Source organism: Mustela lutreola, chromosome 4, assembly GCF_030435805.1.
Source record: "Mustela lutreola isolate mMusLut2 chromosome 4, mMusLut2.pri, whole genome shotgun sequence".
NCBI classification, from domain to species: domain Eukaryota; kingdom Metazoa; phylum Chordata; class Mammalia; order Carnivora; family Mustelidae; genus Mustela; species Mustela lutreola.
Genome location: NC_081293.1, coordinates 155,351,662 through 155,370,941, shown reverse-complemented (window position 1 = coordinate 155,370,941; position 19,280 = coordinate 155,351,662). Strand labels below are relative to the sequence as shown.

General features: G+C 41.7%; 1 protein-coding gene across 3 annotated transcripts in view; it reads left to right on the top strand.

Moving 5' to 3' along the window:
- Positions 1-19,280, top strand: part of CPVL (carboxypeptidase vitellogenic like) — a 130,197-nt gene that overhangs the window by 50,722 nt on the left and 60,195 nt on the right. For all 3 annotated transcript variants that reach the window (XM_059171455.1, XM_059171456.1, XM_059171457.1), the window contains exon 7: positions 4,689-4,755. In XM_059171455.1, the coding sequence (XP_059027438.1) occupies positions 4,689-4,755 (67 nt within the window). The remainder of the gene's footprint in view (positions 1-4,688; positions 4,756-19,280) is intronic.

The window sequence follows — 19,280 nt, the reverse complement described above, 5'->3', positions numbered from 1 at the left end:
AGAAGTTCACACCTACTCACAGGCACGCACACCCATGGTCTATTTTCCCCTTTGTTAACTTATCACTGATAATTGTGCACATGGCCAGCAGAGAAGATGACAAGGAAGGCTGGAATCCTAAGGCATGATTGTAATTTTGTAAAAAATCGCCTTGAAGAAACAATAGAAACAGAGCAGAATTCTTCAAAGATTATTTTCAGACCTTTCAGCCAGATGCCCAAGAGGATTTTTGCTTGCTTTTCGTCTTGCATTTTAACTTCGCATTTGCCTGGAAACATCTTCTCAGATGCTTGCTTGCTTCTTTTGTTTCTCTCTCAGGCCTTCAAATATAGTTTTCCCCTTGCTTGTTTCTCCTTCATGACTCCCAGGCTGAAAGCTCAGCTTCCTAGCTAGTCTCTTACTTTTTTCCTTTATCTTAATAAAATTATTCGTCTACTAAAAAGAAGAAAAAAATGGAAGGAAAACAAAGTTGTAAAAAACAATGGTCAAAGTCCATATAGTTTCTTCTTTTTCTTACTCACATTCATTACAGCTATTTTTAGTACTTTTTTTTTAAGTAAGTGACTGTTCTGTTTTTCCAAGTCTGTAAATTATTACTAGAGATCAAGTCCTGAATTCTTTGAGATCACTACCATAGTGAGCAAACCCAATGAATCCCTAAAGTGAAAGTGAATCTAATAGAAGTCAGGGTTTTTTGAACTCTGACAAAAGTTTTCTGTTTTATTTTTCTTTCTCCCTGAGGCAGATGGCTGGGGGACAGAGGAAAGGGGAGCTTGGTCTTTCCTCTGGAAATAGTTCTCGCTCTCTTCCTTACTGACCCAGAAAACAATATGGTGGCTGTTTTCTACACTTTCATTTGTCCTATGTCTTCTTATTTTAACACTTCCACTCAGTTTCCGGGAGAAGGGCTAGGACCCTACACTTTTGCTTCCAGGTGCAGTGGGTCTGGGAACAAATTAGCCATATTTCCACATGGGCTCCTCCTCCTGTCCCCCTAGCTCAGGCACCTCCTGTTGCCTTAGAGAGACATGATCTTGATGACTGTCCTTAATGAGTTTACTCAAGCACCATGAGCTGTGACCGTGTGCTCTCATTTTACAGATAGGAAACCTACTTCTCGCCGCCCACCCCCCCAATTCCTCCCCGCCCCCTCAGACCCTCTTTAGGTTTAAATCTAAACAAGTTCAGTTGTTTAACTAGCAAACACCCAGAGGGCAGAGGTTCTGTGGGGAAGAAATGCTCCAGTCCCCGCCAAGCCAGAGCAGGCAACCCTGCCCTTCCTTTTCTGTCTCTCCTTCCCCTCCCCCGGAGATGGTCCCAACTTCCCGTTGACCCTCCATGTGGATATTTACTGCTGACATGTGGTACATCTCTTCTTGCATGTCATGTAAAGAGAACCTATTTCAAAGCATCCATTGTTTATAGCCATTTCAGTTCTTTTTGCTTCGGGCCCTTAGAACTGGAAAATAGCTAATCAAGGGCAGTGCAGAAAACTGATTTCAGCTGTTTCCTTTATAGTTTACACGATTTGTTTCCCTTTGTGACTACATTCTTCTCTCCAGCTCTCCAGATGGGTGTTTGGAATAAGAAGGTTGCTTTGAAACCTATAAACGGGTTACTACAGGTTTAAAGAGAGGACCTTCTTTTTCTCCCTTTGAAAACCATCTTTCTTTTTTTTTTTTTTCTCCTCCCTGAAAATTCCATTCCTTTTGACTATTAATAGTCCAAGGCTGTAAGGAGTAGATTCCTACTAAAGAGGCATTTGACATTCCCACTAAGGCTGCTTTTCTTTGTGTTTGGAAGTAAAGCTTATTTTTTATTTTTTACTAACAACATGTTTAAATATTCAATTGTTTTGGTATTTGGAATATGCTGTTGGGCCACAATGCCCCTCTGGTTTAGGTGATAAATAAATAAATAAATAAATGTACTAAAGAATACTAAATTTAGTAACTGATTTGGAGTGTACTATCTGGGGCCATTCTCCTTCTGCCAGTGTTTATCGATTGCCTGCGCTGTGCGAGATGCCCTTCCTGGTGCCGGTAACAGCGTGGTCAGCCAGCCCCATAGTCCTCATTCTGGTGCTTACACATCGAGTGGCATACCTGAAATTAGTATTTGTTTCTTAGCAGCAGATAGAAATGATAGTATCGTTCAGTTCCACCTATTGGTTTGTATAGGAAATAGTATCAGTTGCTAAACGAAGCTTCGTAACAATGACTATGACACAAATTTCGCATATTAAATGAGAACACTGTGTGAGTGGCGCAGGCAGAGCAGATCAGGGCCCAGCCATACTAGGTACGGAATGAATGGGAGGATGGCCACCCGTAGGCCGCACTTCTTGTCCCCGTGTGTATTTCAGTTGAACTGTTCGTGACTAAAGCTACCCCTTGCTTAGCTTTTGTTGGTCTGGAACTTTTGTTTAGGTTGTCTTAACCTCAGTTCTTTGGAACGTCCTGTATTTATTGTGCCTCCGACTCCATTAGACCCCACCGGATTCTCTAGTGCATTATCATTTCCATCTACTTTTCATGTCCCGAACCCACCAACTTCCCTTCTTACAAAATTTATCTGAGGAAGAATTTCTTCCTAGTCATCATCTTTTGCAAGCTCAGTTTCTTCCTGTTGTCCTTTAATGTAACTTTTTGCCACCAGGTGGCCTTTACTAACATTAAACTTATTAGACAAGGCCCTTGGCACAGGGTAGCAAGGTCAGCAAATACAATCATCTGGCAGAGGCTTGCTTCCTGGGACATCTAGCTCTTGTGCCTGAAAAAATGCGTGGCGTGCACACATGCATACACACGTGCACGCACATGTATATTACATATTACAGATTTGAGCAGCTCTCCTTCCAAAATTTGAAAATTTATGTAGGCATTATTCTAGATTTTATTTTTAAGCAAACCCTCACCATGGAATAAGGATTACACACAGTGGAGTTAAAACACAGTTAAACAAGCAAATAGCACATGTAAATCCAACTTACTAAATTTACTTTTTTTCATTCTTCACTTGCATTTAAGAAAGGCCTACCAAGGGCTTCCTAGGATTAGCCAAATATTTGTTCTGATGTTCTTGTGAAATTAAAACTTTAACTTCCTCAAGGGAAGGCCTTGCCTTGGTAATGTTAGCTAGAAAATCCTGGTGTTTTCGAGCTAGAAGCAACGGAGAGGTTAGCTCCTTGAACTAAGATTGCCAGATGAAATGTAGAACGCCCAGCTAAGTGTTCAATTCAGATAAATAATGAATAATGTTTTTATTCTAAGTGTGTGCCATGCAGTATTTGCGTCATAGTTACACCAAAGCATTATTTGTTGTGGATCTGAAATTCAAGTTTAATTGGACGTCCTATATTTTTATTTGCTAAGGCTGGCAACCTTGACAACTTTAACAGATTCTCCAAGGAAACAAGCTTTAAGCTAAAGCATAAGGCTTAATTGAGATTTACTATATTAAATTGTCTATTGCCATTCCAACTAGCAGGAAGAGAGAGAAGTAGTTTTTAGCCTAAAGGCTGGCGAGGGAAGGGTGAAAAATAAACTCCTATTTTTATCTCTGCACTGAAGCCAGCATATTGCCAGCACAAACATGGAAGCTATATAGTACAGCTTCCCAGATTTAGTTGCTACAAAAACTTTAGTTACTATAAATAATAAATACAGAAACACACCACAGCTCTACAGTGGTTTTTAATGGTGGATGTTTATGGAGCCTTTGAAAATTAAGTACAGCCAGGATCACGGCGACTATAATGACCCAGTTTTGCCTCCCTGTAACCCTTGAACTCTCTCCTCCTCCTGGTTTTGCGGGGCCTTCTTGCCTTTCATCTTTGCTGGATAGTTCATGGCTTTTAGTCCCTCAGCAGGAAGCTGGAACAAAGGCACTGCCTAGCTTCTCAGACAATGTGATCTAGGTCAGCACACTCATAGAGCATCCAAGTTTCGTAGGTTTCGTTTCGTTTTTGAAAGATTTTGGTCAAGTAGAAAGTCATTCACGAATCTACCCTTTTCTTGCTTGTTATGGAATCATTTCTTGAGTGTTTAAATCTATTTCAGTATAACTCATTGAAGTGGTGATTGGCATTCTTTAGAAAGTGTGGTTTTTTTGAGCGTAGATGCCATTGTACCGTTACTTCCAAATCTGGCCATTTGGTGGTTTTCTTGTAGACTATGGCCATTTTATAGCTTTTTTGTTCTTGGGTTATTAAAATGCTGAAATTTGGAGAACCGCATTAGAAACGCTCGGGGTTCCCCAATAGGAAGAGGTTGGTAAGCCAGTAAGGTTTTCATTAGTTCGCCACAAATCCAGGTTAACGGGGTCATAAGGTTTGTGGAACTTCCTCCAAGAAGTGCTATAATAATAGATGAAAGCTCATATCACTTTGCTCAGGGGTCCCCTCAACAGCTAGATGGTCCAGGTTGGTAACCCAGAGATGTGGAAACCTGCCTGGGGTGTTGACTCACTTTTATGGGTAAAGTAAGCTCACAATTATTTCCTAACCATCCACAGTGTGGAATGTCACATACATGACACTTCAAATACAGTGCCTACTGGATCTCACAGCCTAATAGCATCTTCATTCAGATGAGAAACCTATTGTCAAAGGGTTAGATCTGCTAGCATAGCACTAAGCTCTTCTGATGCCATGTGATTTTTTTTTTTTTATTGTTGTTCTTTTGCAGTGCATTAGTTCAATTTTTCCTGTTGTTTCCTGAATATAAAAACAATGACTTTTATGCCACTGGAGAGGTAAGTGAAAGTCATGTTTTCTTGTATGCTTCCAACATCATCAGGACTGAAATACATCATGACATTGTGATTCATGCATTCTGTCTGCAAATATACACACACACATATTAATATTGATTCATACCATATTAAAAAATTTCTGTTTAGTCCCAAAATGTTTTCCATAACATTTTTTATTATAAATCCAGGATTCCCTAAAGTTTTGTATATCACAGTGGGTTGTTTAAGGTGTCAGTCCCCTGCTTTTTACTAATGATTTTTTTTGTTTGAGAAAGACAGAGAGAGCACAGGATGGGGGGTGGTGCACAGAGGGAGAAGCAGGCTCCCCTCTGAGCAGGAAACCTGACATGGACTCACTCCCAGGATCCTGGGATCATGACCTGAGCCGAAGGCTGATACTTAATCGATTGAGCCATCCAGATGTCCTGTTCTCTGCCTTTTTGGGTGTAGTTGTCATTCAGATTGATGATTTCGAAGAGCCTAGGCCAGGTACCCTGTAGAATATCCCATTTTCTGAGTTTGATCCTTTACTCAGTGTTTAGATTCAGTGAAAAGATTTTTTTTTAAAGTACTTATTTATTAGAGAGAGAGAGAGAGAGAGAGACAGAGCGCAAGCACAGGCAGACAGAGTAGCAGGCTAGAGGCAGAGGGAGAAGCAGACTCCCTGCCAAGCAAGGAGCCTGATGTGGGACTCGACCCCAGGACGCTGGGATCATGACCTGAACTGAAGACAGCCGCTTAACCAACTGAGCCACCTAGGCGTCCCCAGTGAGAAGATTTTGGCAAGAGCATTACATCAATGATGCTGTGTCCTGTTGTATCACATCAGGAGGCACATAAAAGCTGTTTGTCTCATCATTGGCAATGATAAACTTGATTACTTGGTCCACTGATAAACTTGGTCACCTACCTCTGCACTGGAAAGGTACCTTTTTCCTTTTGAAACTAATAAATAATGTGAGACCATGTGCAAATCTGCCCCCGCCCCATATCTTTCACCCAGTAGTTTCAGCATTCATTGATGACTCCTGTTGGAATCAGTTCTTCCACTGGGGGTTATAGAATGATAGATTTGGGGGAATCTATCATTAGATAGATAGAATCTATCATTCTACAGATATCATCTAGTATTCTTCTATAGAGAAGATCTTTCCCTCCTCTTCTGTATTATTCACTTCTAAAAATCTCAGTGTGGACCCTTGGTTGGTTATTTCTGTTTGATGTGTTAAAATTTTTTGCCATTATTATGATTTCTGATTTTCATATGTCCCATATTTGTTCAGAGGGAACCCCTTCAGGCTGACTCTTGTCTTTTTTGACAGGGCCCAGCTAGTCTTTCAGCATTTCCTTGATTTTGGGCACAAATCTATGCTCTAGAATTGTCTTCTATTTTCCCTGCCCTTGCCCTGAAATCAGTCATTTCTTCAAGGAACCCTGGATCCTTTTAATGGGGGATGGGATTTAAAAACCAAGATATGAGCACTAAGTGTGCCCATTGCTATTGGGATGCCATTTCTTTTCGACTTTTTCTGTAGGCAGAATTGGGGAACAGAATGACATCATACTGATACCCAAAATTGTAATTCAACATCACAAGTTTCTTTTTTCCTTTCTCCATTCTGTGTTTGTGTACCCCTTCTCCCACATTTTGGACCATGTTTCCCAACAGCACCACTGTATTTACCTCTTGGCTGAATCCTACAACACGTGCACGGTGATTTTTGATTACTATATCAGAACCACTACTAACAAGGAAACCTCCAAGTTCCTTTCAATATGTTTTGCTATAATTACTTTTATCTTCAGACTGCATTTCTCTATAGGTTTAAAAGTTACAAGAATTAATTCTATTTTTTCCCCTAGGATGATTACATTATAATTTAATGTACAGTTAGGTTCACTTGCATAGGTTGGCTTCAGTTTTAGGGTTTGCTTTTTTTTTTTCATCCATTTAAATGTAAGCTTATTTTCAAAATGTATAACAGCCACTGTTTTGAGGACACAGAATCCCTAGGCGCTAGGTATATACAGTCGTGAACAAAAACAAAGTGATTTCCTGCCTTCGTATATTGTAGAGGTGAGGACAGTGGTAAGTGGGGAAATAAAAATGTACTACACATCAGGCATTGATAAGTGGCATGAAAAAAGATAAAGCAGGTGAGAGGGTTATAGAGTGTGGAGGAGCTATTGTGGATGAGATTGTCAGAGAAAGGCTCTCTGATATGGAGACGATTGGGTAGAGCCCATGCAGCATGTAGTAGAGCTATAGCTACAGTTAACTTGGAGAAGAGCCTTCTTGGAAAGAGGAATAGCAAACGCAAAGACTCTGAATTGAGGACAGACTTGGGGTGCTCATGGAAAAGCACGGAGCCACTGTTGAAGGATGTGAGATAAGGAGAAGCAGGCAGATCATGTAGGCCCATGACGGACTGTGGACTTTATTCTAAGTGTAATGGGAACTCGTCAAAGGGTGCTATGTTCACTGAAATAGTAGTTAGGATCCAATTCAATTCAACACATGTGTTTTGAGTGACTACCCTATCTGAGGCTTTGGACAAGTATTAGAAATTCAGTGATGAATAAGATATTAACTCTACCTTAAATCTGAAAGCCTGGCCAGAAATACAATACTGAATGAAAAGTACAATCAGAGAAGTAGCTATAAAGACAAATAGCCCAAGGAGAGTGCACACAGCTACCTCTCAATGTGGGATCCTCAGGAAGGGCCAAACAGAAGAAGGGTGACCATTAAACTGGATTTTGAATTAGGAGGAAGGATGTGTTGGTCAAGGCTGTTTTGCTTAAAAGTGACATAAACCCTGTTCAGAATGGCTTGAGTAAAACAGGAGATCAGTTGATTCATGGCTGGGTTTGGGTGCTCAAACATTGTCACCAGGAATTTGTCTCATTCTTCCTTGATCTGTTCACTTGGCTTTGCGCGTTACTGGTCTCTCTCTAAGCTACGTTTTTTCTACCGGCACCCTTGGCCCTCCACCCTACCCCAGAGGTCCAAGTATAGCCTATCAGCTCAACTTTTCTTTTCCCCATATAGTCCACCCATATTCCTGAATCTCGTGTGATCCAATTGAATCCAATGCCTGTTCTAGAACTAGTAAGGGATCAATGGCATGGACAAATAGGTTGGTAATAATGGTGCCTGGGGCCCACCCCGATGCTCTGGGTGGGGGAAGATCACAGGGGGACCTCACCTTCTGAATCACAAGGCCTGGGAGAGGGAGATGAGTAAAGAATAGGGAAGATGCTGGTGATGGCATCAGAGGAAGGGCTGGAAGGGTACTGGGCAAGCTCAAAGCACAGACGTTTTCTGTAAGGGAGTGAAGGGAAAAACATAATCTGTTTTTCCAAGGGAATGGCAAGTTACTGGAACTAGGAATTTCCTTCTTGTCCACCTGCTTTCTTTTCTTTCTGTTTGGAAGGACATTCTGACAGTTTGGCACATCATACTTCTGTCTTTTTTAAGCCAATTATTTGGTCAGAATCATTTAGGACCTCTACCAGTAATTCCCTGCCATTCCTTGACTTTCAGCCCTTTTCAGAGGCAGGTTGGGTAAAGTGGCAGGAAGCAACAATCCCATCATTTTGGAAACAACCCTGGAAAATGCCCAGTCTCTACCTCCAACAGAAGAGTGATCTGCTTACTGTGTAATTCCTGCCTCGCACATAACGTGGTGATGTCGTTAACCGTGATGTTGGGCTTTCAGCAAAGCTGCCAAATTCTGGTGAAACATTTGTCTATTTCTTGTCTGCCTGGTGGTTTCATGCATGTAATATCCAAATGTGTGTGGAAAAAGACAGTTCTTTTTCTACGTTCTTTGCTGCCAGGATGAATACTTTTAAAAAAACCTACCCCTTCCAAGTGATGAAGAAAGATGTGAACGAGGGCAGGCAGGATATGGGATAGAGATGCTGTTGCCAGGCAGCATCATCTTCATACAAACTATACAGGATACATTAAATATGGGGCCACCTCTCGTTCTAGAAGGAAGAGCGCTAAATAAAAATGCCCTGCTGGATTGTTTTATTAGAACAATGCTATGTTTTTCCAGCCCAGTTTGTCCCATCCAGTCTTTTGTTTTAAGGCTAGGAGGCAGAATGGAAAAATGGAAGGACCTCTGGGTTAATGATCAGGAGACCTGAGATTCATTGCTGGCTTTGCGTCTCTGGATAATCCCAAACAAGTTCCTTAACTTCTCTTGGCCTCTGCTTTTCATCTTACAGTCAGAAGGCTTGGTTTTTGATTAGATCACCTCCAGGGATATTTTACTTTCCTAGATGTTCAAGCATAGTTACCTAGAGGTATTTGTAAAGCATCTGTACACAATTGCAGTTTGGTGTTTTTTTTAGGATTTTATTTATTTATTCGACAGAGAGAGATCACAAGCAGGCAGAGCAGCAGGCAGAGAGTTAGAGAGGAGGAAGCAGGCTCCCTGCTGAGCACAGAGCCCGATGCGGGGCTCGATCCCAGGACCCTGAGATCATGACCTGAGCCGAAGGCAGGGGCTTAACCCACTGAGCCACCCAGGCGCCCCCACAATTGCAGTTTTAATGCAATACCTCCCATCCTTTCTACAAAAAAAAAAAAAAAAAAAAAAGTTATAAGAGATTTTTCCAGAAAGGGAAATCCTTTCTCTTTGTAACTATTAATTTCTGCACACTCTTAGGGAGGCCAACCAAATAATGGCACCGAAGTAGTAGAATCATCCTTGAAAAATAAATGGTAAACTCAAAAATGGTTTTCTGCTTTTCGATGCAAATGTACGGGACCTAAATATCCTTACCATTTGTGCACTACGAATGAGGGTTAGCGCGACGCTTGAAGGGTCTGGAGAAGCTCTTCAGCTCCCTGACTTTGGTGCAAGGGAGTCTGGAAGTAATAACAATACCTACTGCATAGGACTGTTTTGAGCATCTAATTAGATAATCCTCCTCAAATATTTAATGGAGTGATGGCTGTGGTGAGTACCCAACACATGATGACTATTACTACCATTCATGGTGAAAAGCTGCATTAATATATTTCTGCGCCAAAGCATATGGCCTAATGCACATGGACAGGGGCTGAGATATTTAAAAAGTTCTGCTCACTTGTTGATGTGGCTTTGTCTCTCCTGTTATTTTTGAAATGATTTCTATTAATTTCTTAATTTTTAAAAAAAATTTATTTAATTGAGAGAGAGAGAGAGAGAACATGAGATAGAGAGCATGAGCAGGGGGAGGGGCAGAGGGAGAGGAAGAAGCAGACTTCCTGCCTACCAGGGAGCCCACCCCCGGGGCTTGATCCCAGGACTCCCAGGACCTGACCTGAGTAGAAGGCCAATGCTTAACCAACTGAGCCATCCAGACATTCTTGAAATCTTCTTAAAAAAAAAAAAAATAGCTTTCTTTGTCTAAGAAATGATGATGGAGCTTAGAAGTTGATATTTAAAGTTCTAGATAGTAGCAAAACGTTTGGGGACTGACCCAGGCTCCTCGCCACTGCTGCGTGGACCCCAGTGAGCCCACAACCAGGCATGCTGTGGGATTCGCAAGCAGCATGATGCCGAAGGAAGAACCGCTTGTCTCTTTCCCTTCTCTCCATTTCTTCCCAGAACACCAACTGGAATTAATTTTCTCTAAAGAGAGACAAATGTGTCTGTAAATCACCCTCCTCCAGGCATGAAAAAAATGTACTTCAAAAAGAGAAACAAGCTGCATTTAATTCACATAATTAACTTTCTTTATAAGTGTTATCCTTTCCGAGCCAGTAACTATTAGTAAGATTGCCCTTGTTCTCGAGGTGCAGACACACTTCAGAATCCTCTCAAGTGTACATGGGCCCAGCTAGAAGTTATACTAAAACAGTCCTCACTGGGAGGCAGGGAGTTGGTGGGGAGAAGAGGCACTGCCCCTTGTTCTCTAAGCACGTGGCTCTGTGTGCACTCCCAGGAAAGATTTCGTGCCTATGGGTGGCTCTGGCAGTAGCCGTATGGAGAGCTCGTTCAAAATGGTGGAACACATGGTTAACACTGGGCCTCTCTTCTTGGTCAGCAGGAGGGGGCTACCCTCCTCAGCAGCAGTTTTGCAACCATGGTTAACTTGAGGGCTGAATAAAGGCAAAACTTTGAAGCTAGTTAAAAATGAGTGAGCTTAATAGGATACTTTATCTTCATCTGCATGTGTGACGTCCTGCTGGGATCATGGAGTCTGACAACCTTTATTGAAATCATCATGGTCCACTGGGTCTGGGTCGCAGGCTCCCGGTAGGTGAGAGCCATGCTTGTGTCATTTGTTTCATATGATACCAAGCACAGTATTTATTGACATAGAGCAGCTTTGTGCATGGTTGTTGCTAGATAAAATAAAAATATTGGTGATATTTCTCTCTAACCTCTTTTCATCTCTCTTCTTTCTCTGTGCGGTGTCCCATGCCCTGGGGACCATCCCTTCTACTCCCTTATTACCCGCCGCCCCCCTCGCCCCTGACTCTCAGCCTTCCTTTCTTTCCTTGGCTTTCTGGTGCTCGGGTCCTGTTTCTCTAGGCTTGCTCTGTCTCCTTCATGATTGTTCTATTTCTCTCCCCTTTTCTGACTTATCAGCACACCGTCCATTAGAAAGGATCTGCTACATTAAATTCACTCCCAACATGCTTGTATTTGAATGGAGAACAGAGCCCAAGCCATAAAAAGATAGTTGTAATAGGGGCATTTCCAGCACTGATGTACAAGCAGGAAAGAGGAGAACTCCTCTGCAGGCCTACACCATTATCGTTTTAGTCCTGGCTTGAATTTCGTAGCCAGAAGGGAGCCTTCAAGAGTCTATAGTTCCCTTGTTCTGTTTGTAGCTCTTATCTGAAAATACTGAAAGTGGACTGTATGGCAGGCATGGTGCTAGCCATGTCATGGCTACCTTCTGAAGCTTGCCCTGTTATTATTATCCCCATGATACAGCTGTGATGACTTAGGTCGGCCTTACCAAGGTCATTCGGCCAGGACTGAGACTGAAGCAGCTGGATTCCAGAGCTCAAAGACTACAGACAAGAGACTGGCTAAGGATCAGAGCCCTGCTTCTGTAGGTACTATCTAGAGCCGGGGTGCTCTGTTCTTGAGACCTCTGTCTCCAAGACCTGCCTCTTCCCAGAGAGCAGGTGCACTGTCTATAGAAGGGAGTCAACATCCCTTCCATATTTCATGAAGAATCCCTGAGAGTTAGCAACCTTATACAAACAAGAGAAGTTCCCTGTCTTTCTGGATGTTGCTGTTTTTCTGGTGAAGACTGAGATTTAATCATAAAGATTAAGCTTTGATCATTAAGTTTTATGGAGTAAATAGAAGTTTCGAGTGACATAAAGGCTTGAAGCCCATGGAATGCGGTTATTTCTTAAAGCTTGAAACTTGCTGAATTTTATTAGATGACATTCAAGCTGCTTTAATTCTTGAGCTCATGACAGGTGTCTATTTTCATTTATGGTCATCCGACCTGCCCGTTTTTCCTTTTTGACTTGAAAATGAATTTGTGGGGCGCCTGGGTGGCTCAGTGGGTCAAAGCCTCTGCCTTCGGCTCAGGTCATGATCTCAGGGTCCTGGGATCGAGCCCCACATCAGGCTCTCTGCTCTGCAGGGAGCCTGCTTCCTCCTCTCTCTCTCTGCCTGCATCTCTGCCTACTTGTGATCTCTGTCAAATAAATAAATAAAATATTTAAAAAATTTTAAAAAAATGAATTTGTGACTTAGAACTAGAAGTTTGTATCTTTTGACCACCTTGCTCCTGTTCCCCCTCCCCCCTCCAGCCTCTGCTTCTGGTAACCACAAGTCTGATCTCTTTTTGCTTGCTTTTTGTGTGTGTTTTTGGATTCCATATGTAAGTAAGATAATACACTATTTGTCTTTCTCTGACTTATTTCACTTAGTGTAATGCCTTCCAGGTCCATCTGTGTTGTCACAAATGGTAGGATATCCTCAGTTTTAATGGCTGGATAATATTCCGTTGTATGTATATACCACAACTTCTTTACTCTTATACCCGTCAGTGGACACTTAGGCTGTTTCTGTGTCTTGGCTGTTGTAAATAACACTGCTATAAAAATGGGAGGAGGGCAGCTATCTTTTCAAGACAGTGTTTTTGTTTCCTCTGGATATATTTCCAGATAGCAGAATTGCTGGATCATATGGTAGTCCTAGTTTTAAGTTTTTGAGGTTCTTCTATACTGTTCCCCATACTGGCTGTATTAGACTTTTTTTTTTTAAAGCATCTTTTCAATCCAAAGTAATATATCATTTGGAAGCCAGCGTGTGCCTTTGCATAAATACATGTCGAATAGATACAGATCAAAATGTTTTTCTTATGTCTTTTCCTAGAGATTCTGCATTTCTTTTAAGCTCATTTTCAAGAAAAATAGATGTTTAGATAAAGTCATACTCTTGTTAGAAGTCGTGTCTTTTTTTTTTTTTTAATTGCAGCGGTATGGACTAGAAATTAGATGACACACAGTCTAGAAATGTCTAGGAAATTGTAGAGATTACCACAGTGCTGAAGTTCCAGCTTTCCCCCATCATTAATTCTCTGAGCTGGCCATTTTAACGATACACCTCTTTGCTCAGAAAAAAATAATGGTGCCCACTGAACTAAGAGACTAGATGAAGTCGGGGTCCCTCTGAGTCCTGTTCTCTTGACTGCTGTGTCATCTATTACTTTTAGGCTTTTCACCAGTTTTTGTGGTTTTTCAATGTGGCTCTAAAACTCTCTTCGGAGCATATTTCCTTATTCCCTTCTGATCTCCCCCAAGAGTGGGGATGGCCCAACCAACCCTGTGTGGTTGGGGAGCGTGAGAGAACAGGGCACGGGTATGACTATCTCCAGAAGGGCAGCCCACCTTGTTCATTCAGGGGACCTGAAGGAGTCCCTACCAGCCCCAGAGTGAATTCTCTAGAGACATTCATTCCAGCTGGAGTAGTGGCTGTGGGTAGAAGGACATAGCAGAGCAAAGGGCACAGAATAACCCCAGATCGTCCACAACATGCCATTCCTGAGGTTGCCCACTCCACCTCCTCCACTTCCAGGCAGAGCTTGGGAGCTAGGGCCTGCAGGTAGGGACACTCTGTGTCCAGGTTCCGGTGTGTCTCGTTTCAGAGGCCATTACTCCTTATCCCCAAGAGAGGTTCTACGTGTTTTACCATACAAGTGTATATCTAGAAAAGCAAGGCAGAAAATGAATATCCCTGCATCTCTTTTTTTTTTTTTTAACTAAACTTTAGTAAGAAATGCAGCTGAGAAATGTAGAGTAGTTTAAACAATAGTAACAGCTAACATATGTGAAATTTCTGCAAGAAGACATTGTTTCCGTTAGAGACTTATTCTCTGACACAAAATTTTTCTTCTAGGGAAGCTGATTGAAACTTGATTTTAGATATGAAAGCTTTTGTCCTCCTTTAAAAGTAACTGGGTAGCAGGGGTGCTGTAAGTCAGCTGTGGATGTTGCGGATGTTGTGGATGTAAGAAGGGAGAGCTTCAGACGGAATACACAATTACAAGTTTCTTTAAGTCCAAGTTCATTGTGCTTTTACACATCTGGATAATTAACCAAGCATTACATTCTCTCTAGACTATTTTTACAAGTACAATATGCTCCTAACATGATTTCCATTAGGCTGTTCCAAACATCATTTAAGAACTCAGAAAGATCGCAGACGGAGATTCGAAACCACTGTTCAGCTGTGATGTGGAGACCTTTTTCTCTTGTGGGGGAAATAAAAGACTGAGAACTGAATTCTGAGATCTGTGTGATGTAAGAGGGAAAATGGAGGTTTATTGCTTCTGTAAGCCCTAGCAAATGCAGGTATATACAAACACACCCTAATATCTCTGGGCCTTCTCGTCAGAGGTGAGCTCAAAATGTGGTCACTGTGGGGAAACAAGCCATGTGGAAATGGCAGCTGGAAGCTCCTTAAATACTAGAAAGAAGTAACAAGGGCAGATGAAAATCCTGATGTGTCGATCGCTAACCTCGTTTGAATTACTATGTTAGATAAATACGTTCATCTGGCTGAGTTCCTCATTTGAGGGTCACTGCTGAATTCTAAAATAATACGTGTTCAGATCGTTTCTGGCCACAGTTTTCCTCTTTCCTTTTATAAGCGCTTTGATGCTGTTCCGAGCTTTTATGAGGCCAGGGTCTGATCCGATGGTAGAAGGTTAGTGCTAATTCATAGACTTCAGGAGTTTTCGTTGGCCAGCTGCGGCCCACATTGATGAGCACCAGCGAGAGATCAGAGAGACCACAGGGCTGAGAGCTGTGGTGGCTGCTGCTCTTGTCGTTGTTATAGACAGAACTCAGAACAAAAGAAGCAAGAGTTCATAAAAATTACAGGATTGTAATTGTTAAGTCCTAAGGGGCCGTATTGTTCATTTCTGATCCATCAGCCAGCCACACCTCAGTTCTCCCCCAAGAACGGAGGTTTCGATTCTATTTAAAATATCTCCAGAAAAGAGAAAACTGGGCAAATAGAACACTTGATTTATTGTCTGGTTGTCTTTTAAAGTGCTCGTGATGGTCAGAGAATCATTAAATTGAGAAATAAATGATCCAGGAAGAATAAACTAGTCTGATCTTGAAAAAAAAAAAAAAAAGTCTCAACAAGGAGAGCAAAAATAATTGAAATTTCATTATCATACTTCAGTGTCTGTTTTCCATAAAATAATCCTATAATTGTCTACTGTGTGACAGGCTGAGCCACTCAACCAACAGAATGATTAATGGAAACAGCAGTGAAGGATTTGTCACACTGACACAGGGCAAGGAAGTGTGTGATAGTCATTAGAAAGCAAAAATGAGATAAACATCATCGTTAGGTTAGCAGATGTGGACTGAGCATTGAGGAATCTGTTTTGGACACAGTTATAGAACTACCCATCTCACTGTCTGGTTTTCTTTAAATGGTCAGCTTAGCAAGCATGGTAGCAGATGGACCCAGGGCTGAGCCCCAGCTTGGGAGACCACAGACTCATAGCCTCCAAGACCGTTGACTCAAGTGTGGTGTGACATGAGAAATGGGAGATGGGGAGGCACGTGATTGGAATGCACAGACCCTTGTTTTTGTCATTTTAAAATATGGGAAGATAATGTTAACTTTAAATTAGTTCAGCTTAAAGCGGGGAGGTAGCCTGTTCGTAGTTGATGCTCAGAAATTGAGTAGGTGTTCCATCTTAATTTCCTGCCTGGATCTCTCCCAGATACGCATGGTGGCTGCAAGGGGGAGGGTGCCATAAAAATGTGGCTGTTGTAGCCTGAATTCGTCATCACCATCATTAGAGCCATTTAAAATACATGCCCTTCCATCTCAGTAAGAGTTAAAGAGATGTTTTATTGCCGGGTCTTATAACCAGGCAACTTGAGTGATAACATCCAATAGAGAAAAAAATGTTTAGCAGTAATGTCAGATTAGTCATTCCTTTATCAGATATGTTTTTGTGTTCCTACTGTGTGCTGGGCAAGGTACACAATGTGAGAATAATAATCCATGAAATGGCAAACTTGACTCTATCACATAGCGGTCAAGTTTTCATAATATTTTTTCAGAAGAAATGATTAGCTTTCCAAGCACAAGTTCTGTTCTTTATTCATTTTTGTGTCTTCTCAAATATCTACCGCAATGCTTTTGCCAGAAGAGTTGTCCAATAAAACATCACCAAATGAAAACTATGTAATAGATCTTTAGCAGTAAAATGCTTACTCAAGGAAATTTGTGTTTTGAGGTTCATCTTAACAAAATTGTATTTGATAAATGTTCACTTAATGTTCCTAATGGGAGAGTAAAGCACTGTTTATGCAACAAACCATGTTTCAGGCATATAAACAAACACATCTTTATATCCCTTCACTGAAGCTATAATGTGCTCATGGTTGTGGATGGATACACTGTTTTGAGTCAATACTTTGCCTAAATAATTACTGTTGCACAAGAGGGCTGCATCAATGGGGAGGTCTCAGAGATCTTGTATAAATTATGCAAATTACATTACTTTATCATACCTTGGAAGGAGTGTAGGTTTGGGAGTAGATCAGAGCCAGTTAGATTTTGACTCTGCCATTTCTCTGAGCCTCAGTGGCTTCGTATTGATATTGAAGTAATGATGTGTGCAGCGTATAATTAGGGTATGGAGTAAATGAGGGCTCATGGGCCTCCCAGCCTTTGAACTACAGACCGCTACAGAGTCTCAGAAATATTACAGAGGGTCTGCGGACTCATACATACCCACTCCATGCCTTTAGTCTACTTTGAACATATATGTGTTAGTGTTTTTCCAATCCATGTAGGCTCATTCAAGACTCATTCATTCAACAGCTGTGTACTGAGTGCTAACAAACAGCATCAGGCACAGTGGTTATACTGACCTAAAAACAGATAGCTCTGTGTTCATGGATATTCTACTCTGGTGTGGGTGGGAGACTAACAATACCCAAGAAAAATAAGTAAAAGTTTATAGGAATGTGGTAAGGATTTGATGAAAAAAGAGAGAAAGGAAATACAAAATGTTAAAAAAAAAAAAAAGGAGGGATGTTAAAATTTTGGATGGGATGGCCAAGGAAAGCATCCCTAGGTGTCACTGAAGGAAGTAAGGGAGTTAAGAATACGGCCATCTGGGAGAAGGGCATTCCAGGGGAGGGAGCAGGAATGCTGTACTCTTCCTTCCTCCTGATGGAAGGAAGAGTACAGCATGACCATGATCCAAGATGGGCTGGAGAGGAATGAGCAAGGAGGGAGCAGGGAATATCGAAGTACGAATCATGCCAATCCTTATGGCTCCGAAAAAGCACTCTGCTTTTACTCTGAGGGAGATGGGGAGTCGTCAGAGGGTTTGAGCATAGCAGTGGCAAGACCAGATTCACATTTTAGTAGACCACTATCTTGAAAATAGACTGGATGAGGGGAAGGACAAAAGCAAGGGGCCCGTTAGGTGACTGCAAGAACCCAGGCAAGAGATGACGGAACCTGGAGCAAGGCGATGAAGAGGGTGGTGTGCAAAGACCCTGGATCCTGGACCTATCTTGACAGAATAGGTAGAGTTGACAAGGCTCACTGATGGACTTCTGTGGGGTGTGAGAGAAAGAGATAAGGAATGGCACTGGGGCGCCTGGCTGGCTCAGTTGGTTAAGACCAACTGGAGAGTTGAGCAACTCACTCCAAATTACCCAACTAGTAAATGGGGGCAGCCAGAACTCAAGAACAATAATCCCAGAACTTCAGAACTAGAGGGGATCCTAAAAATATGTTCCTCAATCAGCCCCCTTGAAACTGACATTTAGAAACTTACTTCTGGGCACATAATAGGCCCTATGTGGAAAAAGGTGATCAATACGTTGATAGAGTGCCCTATTTTCTCATATAATCTGGCCTTTGCCTGGGAGAACGCAGCTGCCACAACAAACAGGCTCTATTCTTTAATGCCCAACACCTCTCACAGGTGATCTCAGCTTGGGTCTCCATCCCAGGGTCGTGCTGGGTGTGGAGCCTACTTAAAAAGGAAAGGAAAGGAAAGAAAAAGAAATGGCACCATGATTTTCTAGTTAGAACCAGTAACATTAATAGAGAGGTTGAAAGGAAGGCTTGCGGATTCAAGCTTCATTCTGAACATATGAAGTTTAACATTAGACACGCAAGAGAAGATGTCAAAAAGGTGGCTTTTTAATGTAAACAACACAAGACTAATTTTTTTAAAGATTGTATTATTTATTTATTTATTTATTTGAGAAAGAGAGTGCAGGGAGCGGGGAGTGGAGAGGCAGAAGGAAAGGGAGAGAAAGTCTCAAGCAGACTTCGTGCTGAGCGCAGAGGCCATGTGGGACTTGATCCTTTGACCCTGAGATCTCGAACTGAGCCGAAACCAAGAGTCAGATGCTCAACAGACTATGCCACCCAGGTGCCCCAATACAAAGCTATTTTTTAAATATTTCTGAATAGTAGCTTTTCTCAGCAAGGTCTAAAAGTAGAATTATAATGTTTGTGTCCGCAAAATATTTTGAAATTGTAAAAGAACCCTGTACTTGAAAAGGTTGGAGACAGAGATAATTGTCAAGTGACAATTTCAGTAGCCAATAAATGTTACTTTCCTTCTCCTCTTGCTTTAATACATGTAGATTTCAAACTGCATCATCATACAGATTTTGAAAACTTCATTTTTGCCTCGAGACTTTTTCCTTTTCAAATAAAGTTTTTAACGGAGCCTTCTGGTAAGACAAGCCCCATGGGTGGCAGATTTGTGAAGGAAATTAGACTGTTCACCTGTTTCATGTCCACCTGTCATTTTTTGGTGCACCTCCCCGGTGATTTGCATGTCACTGGCACTGTCTGGGGATGCCAGAGGAAGTGAGAGACAGAGCTCTGTGCTATTGTGGGATTTACAACATAAGGTAAAATATATGGTGGAGCTCATGTGGAAATACTGCTGTTTTATTGTTACTTTAATTAGCTTAAATACATAATGGTTATAGCACCAATTTGTAATGGTTCATTTCCACATCTACCCTTCTC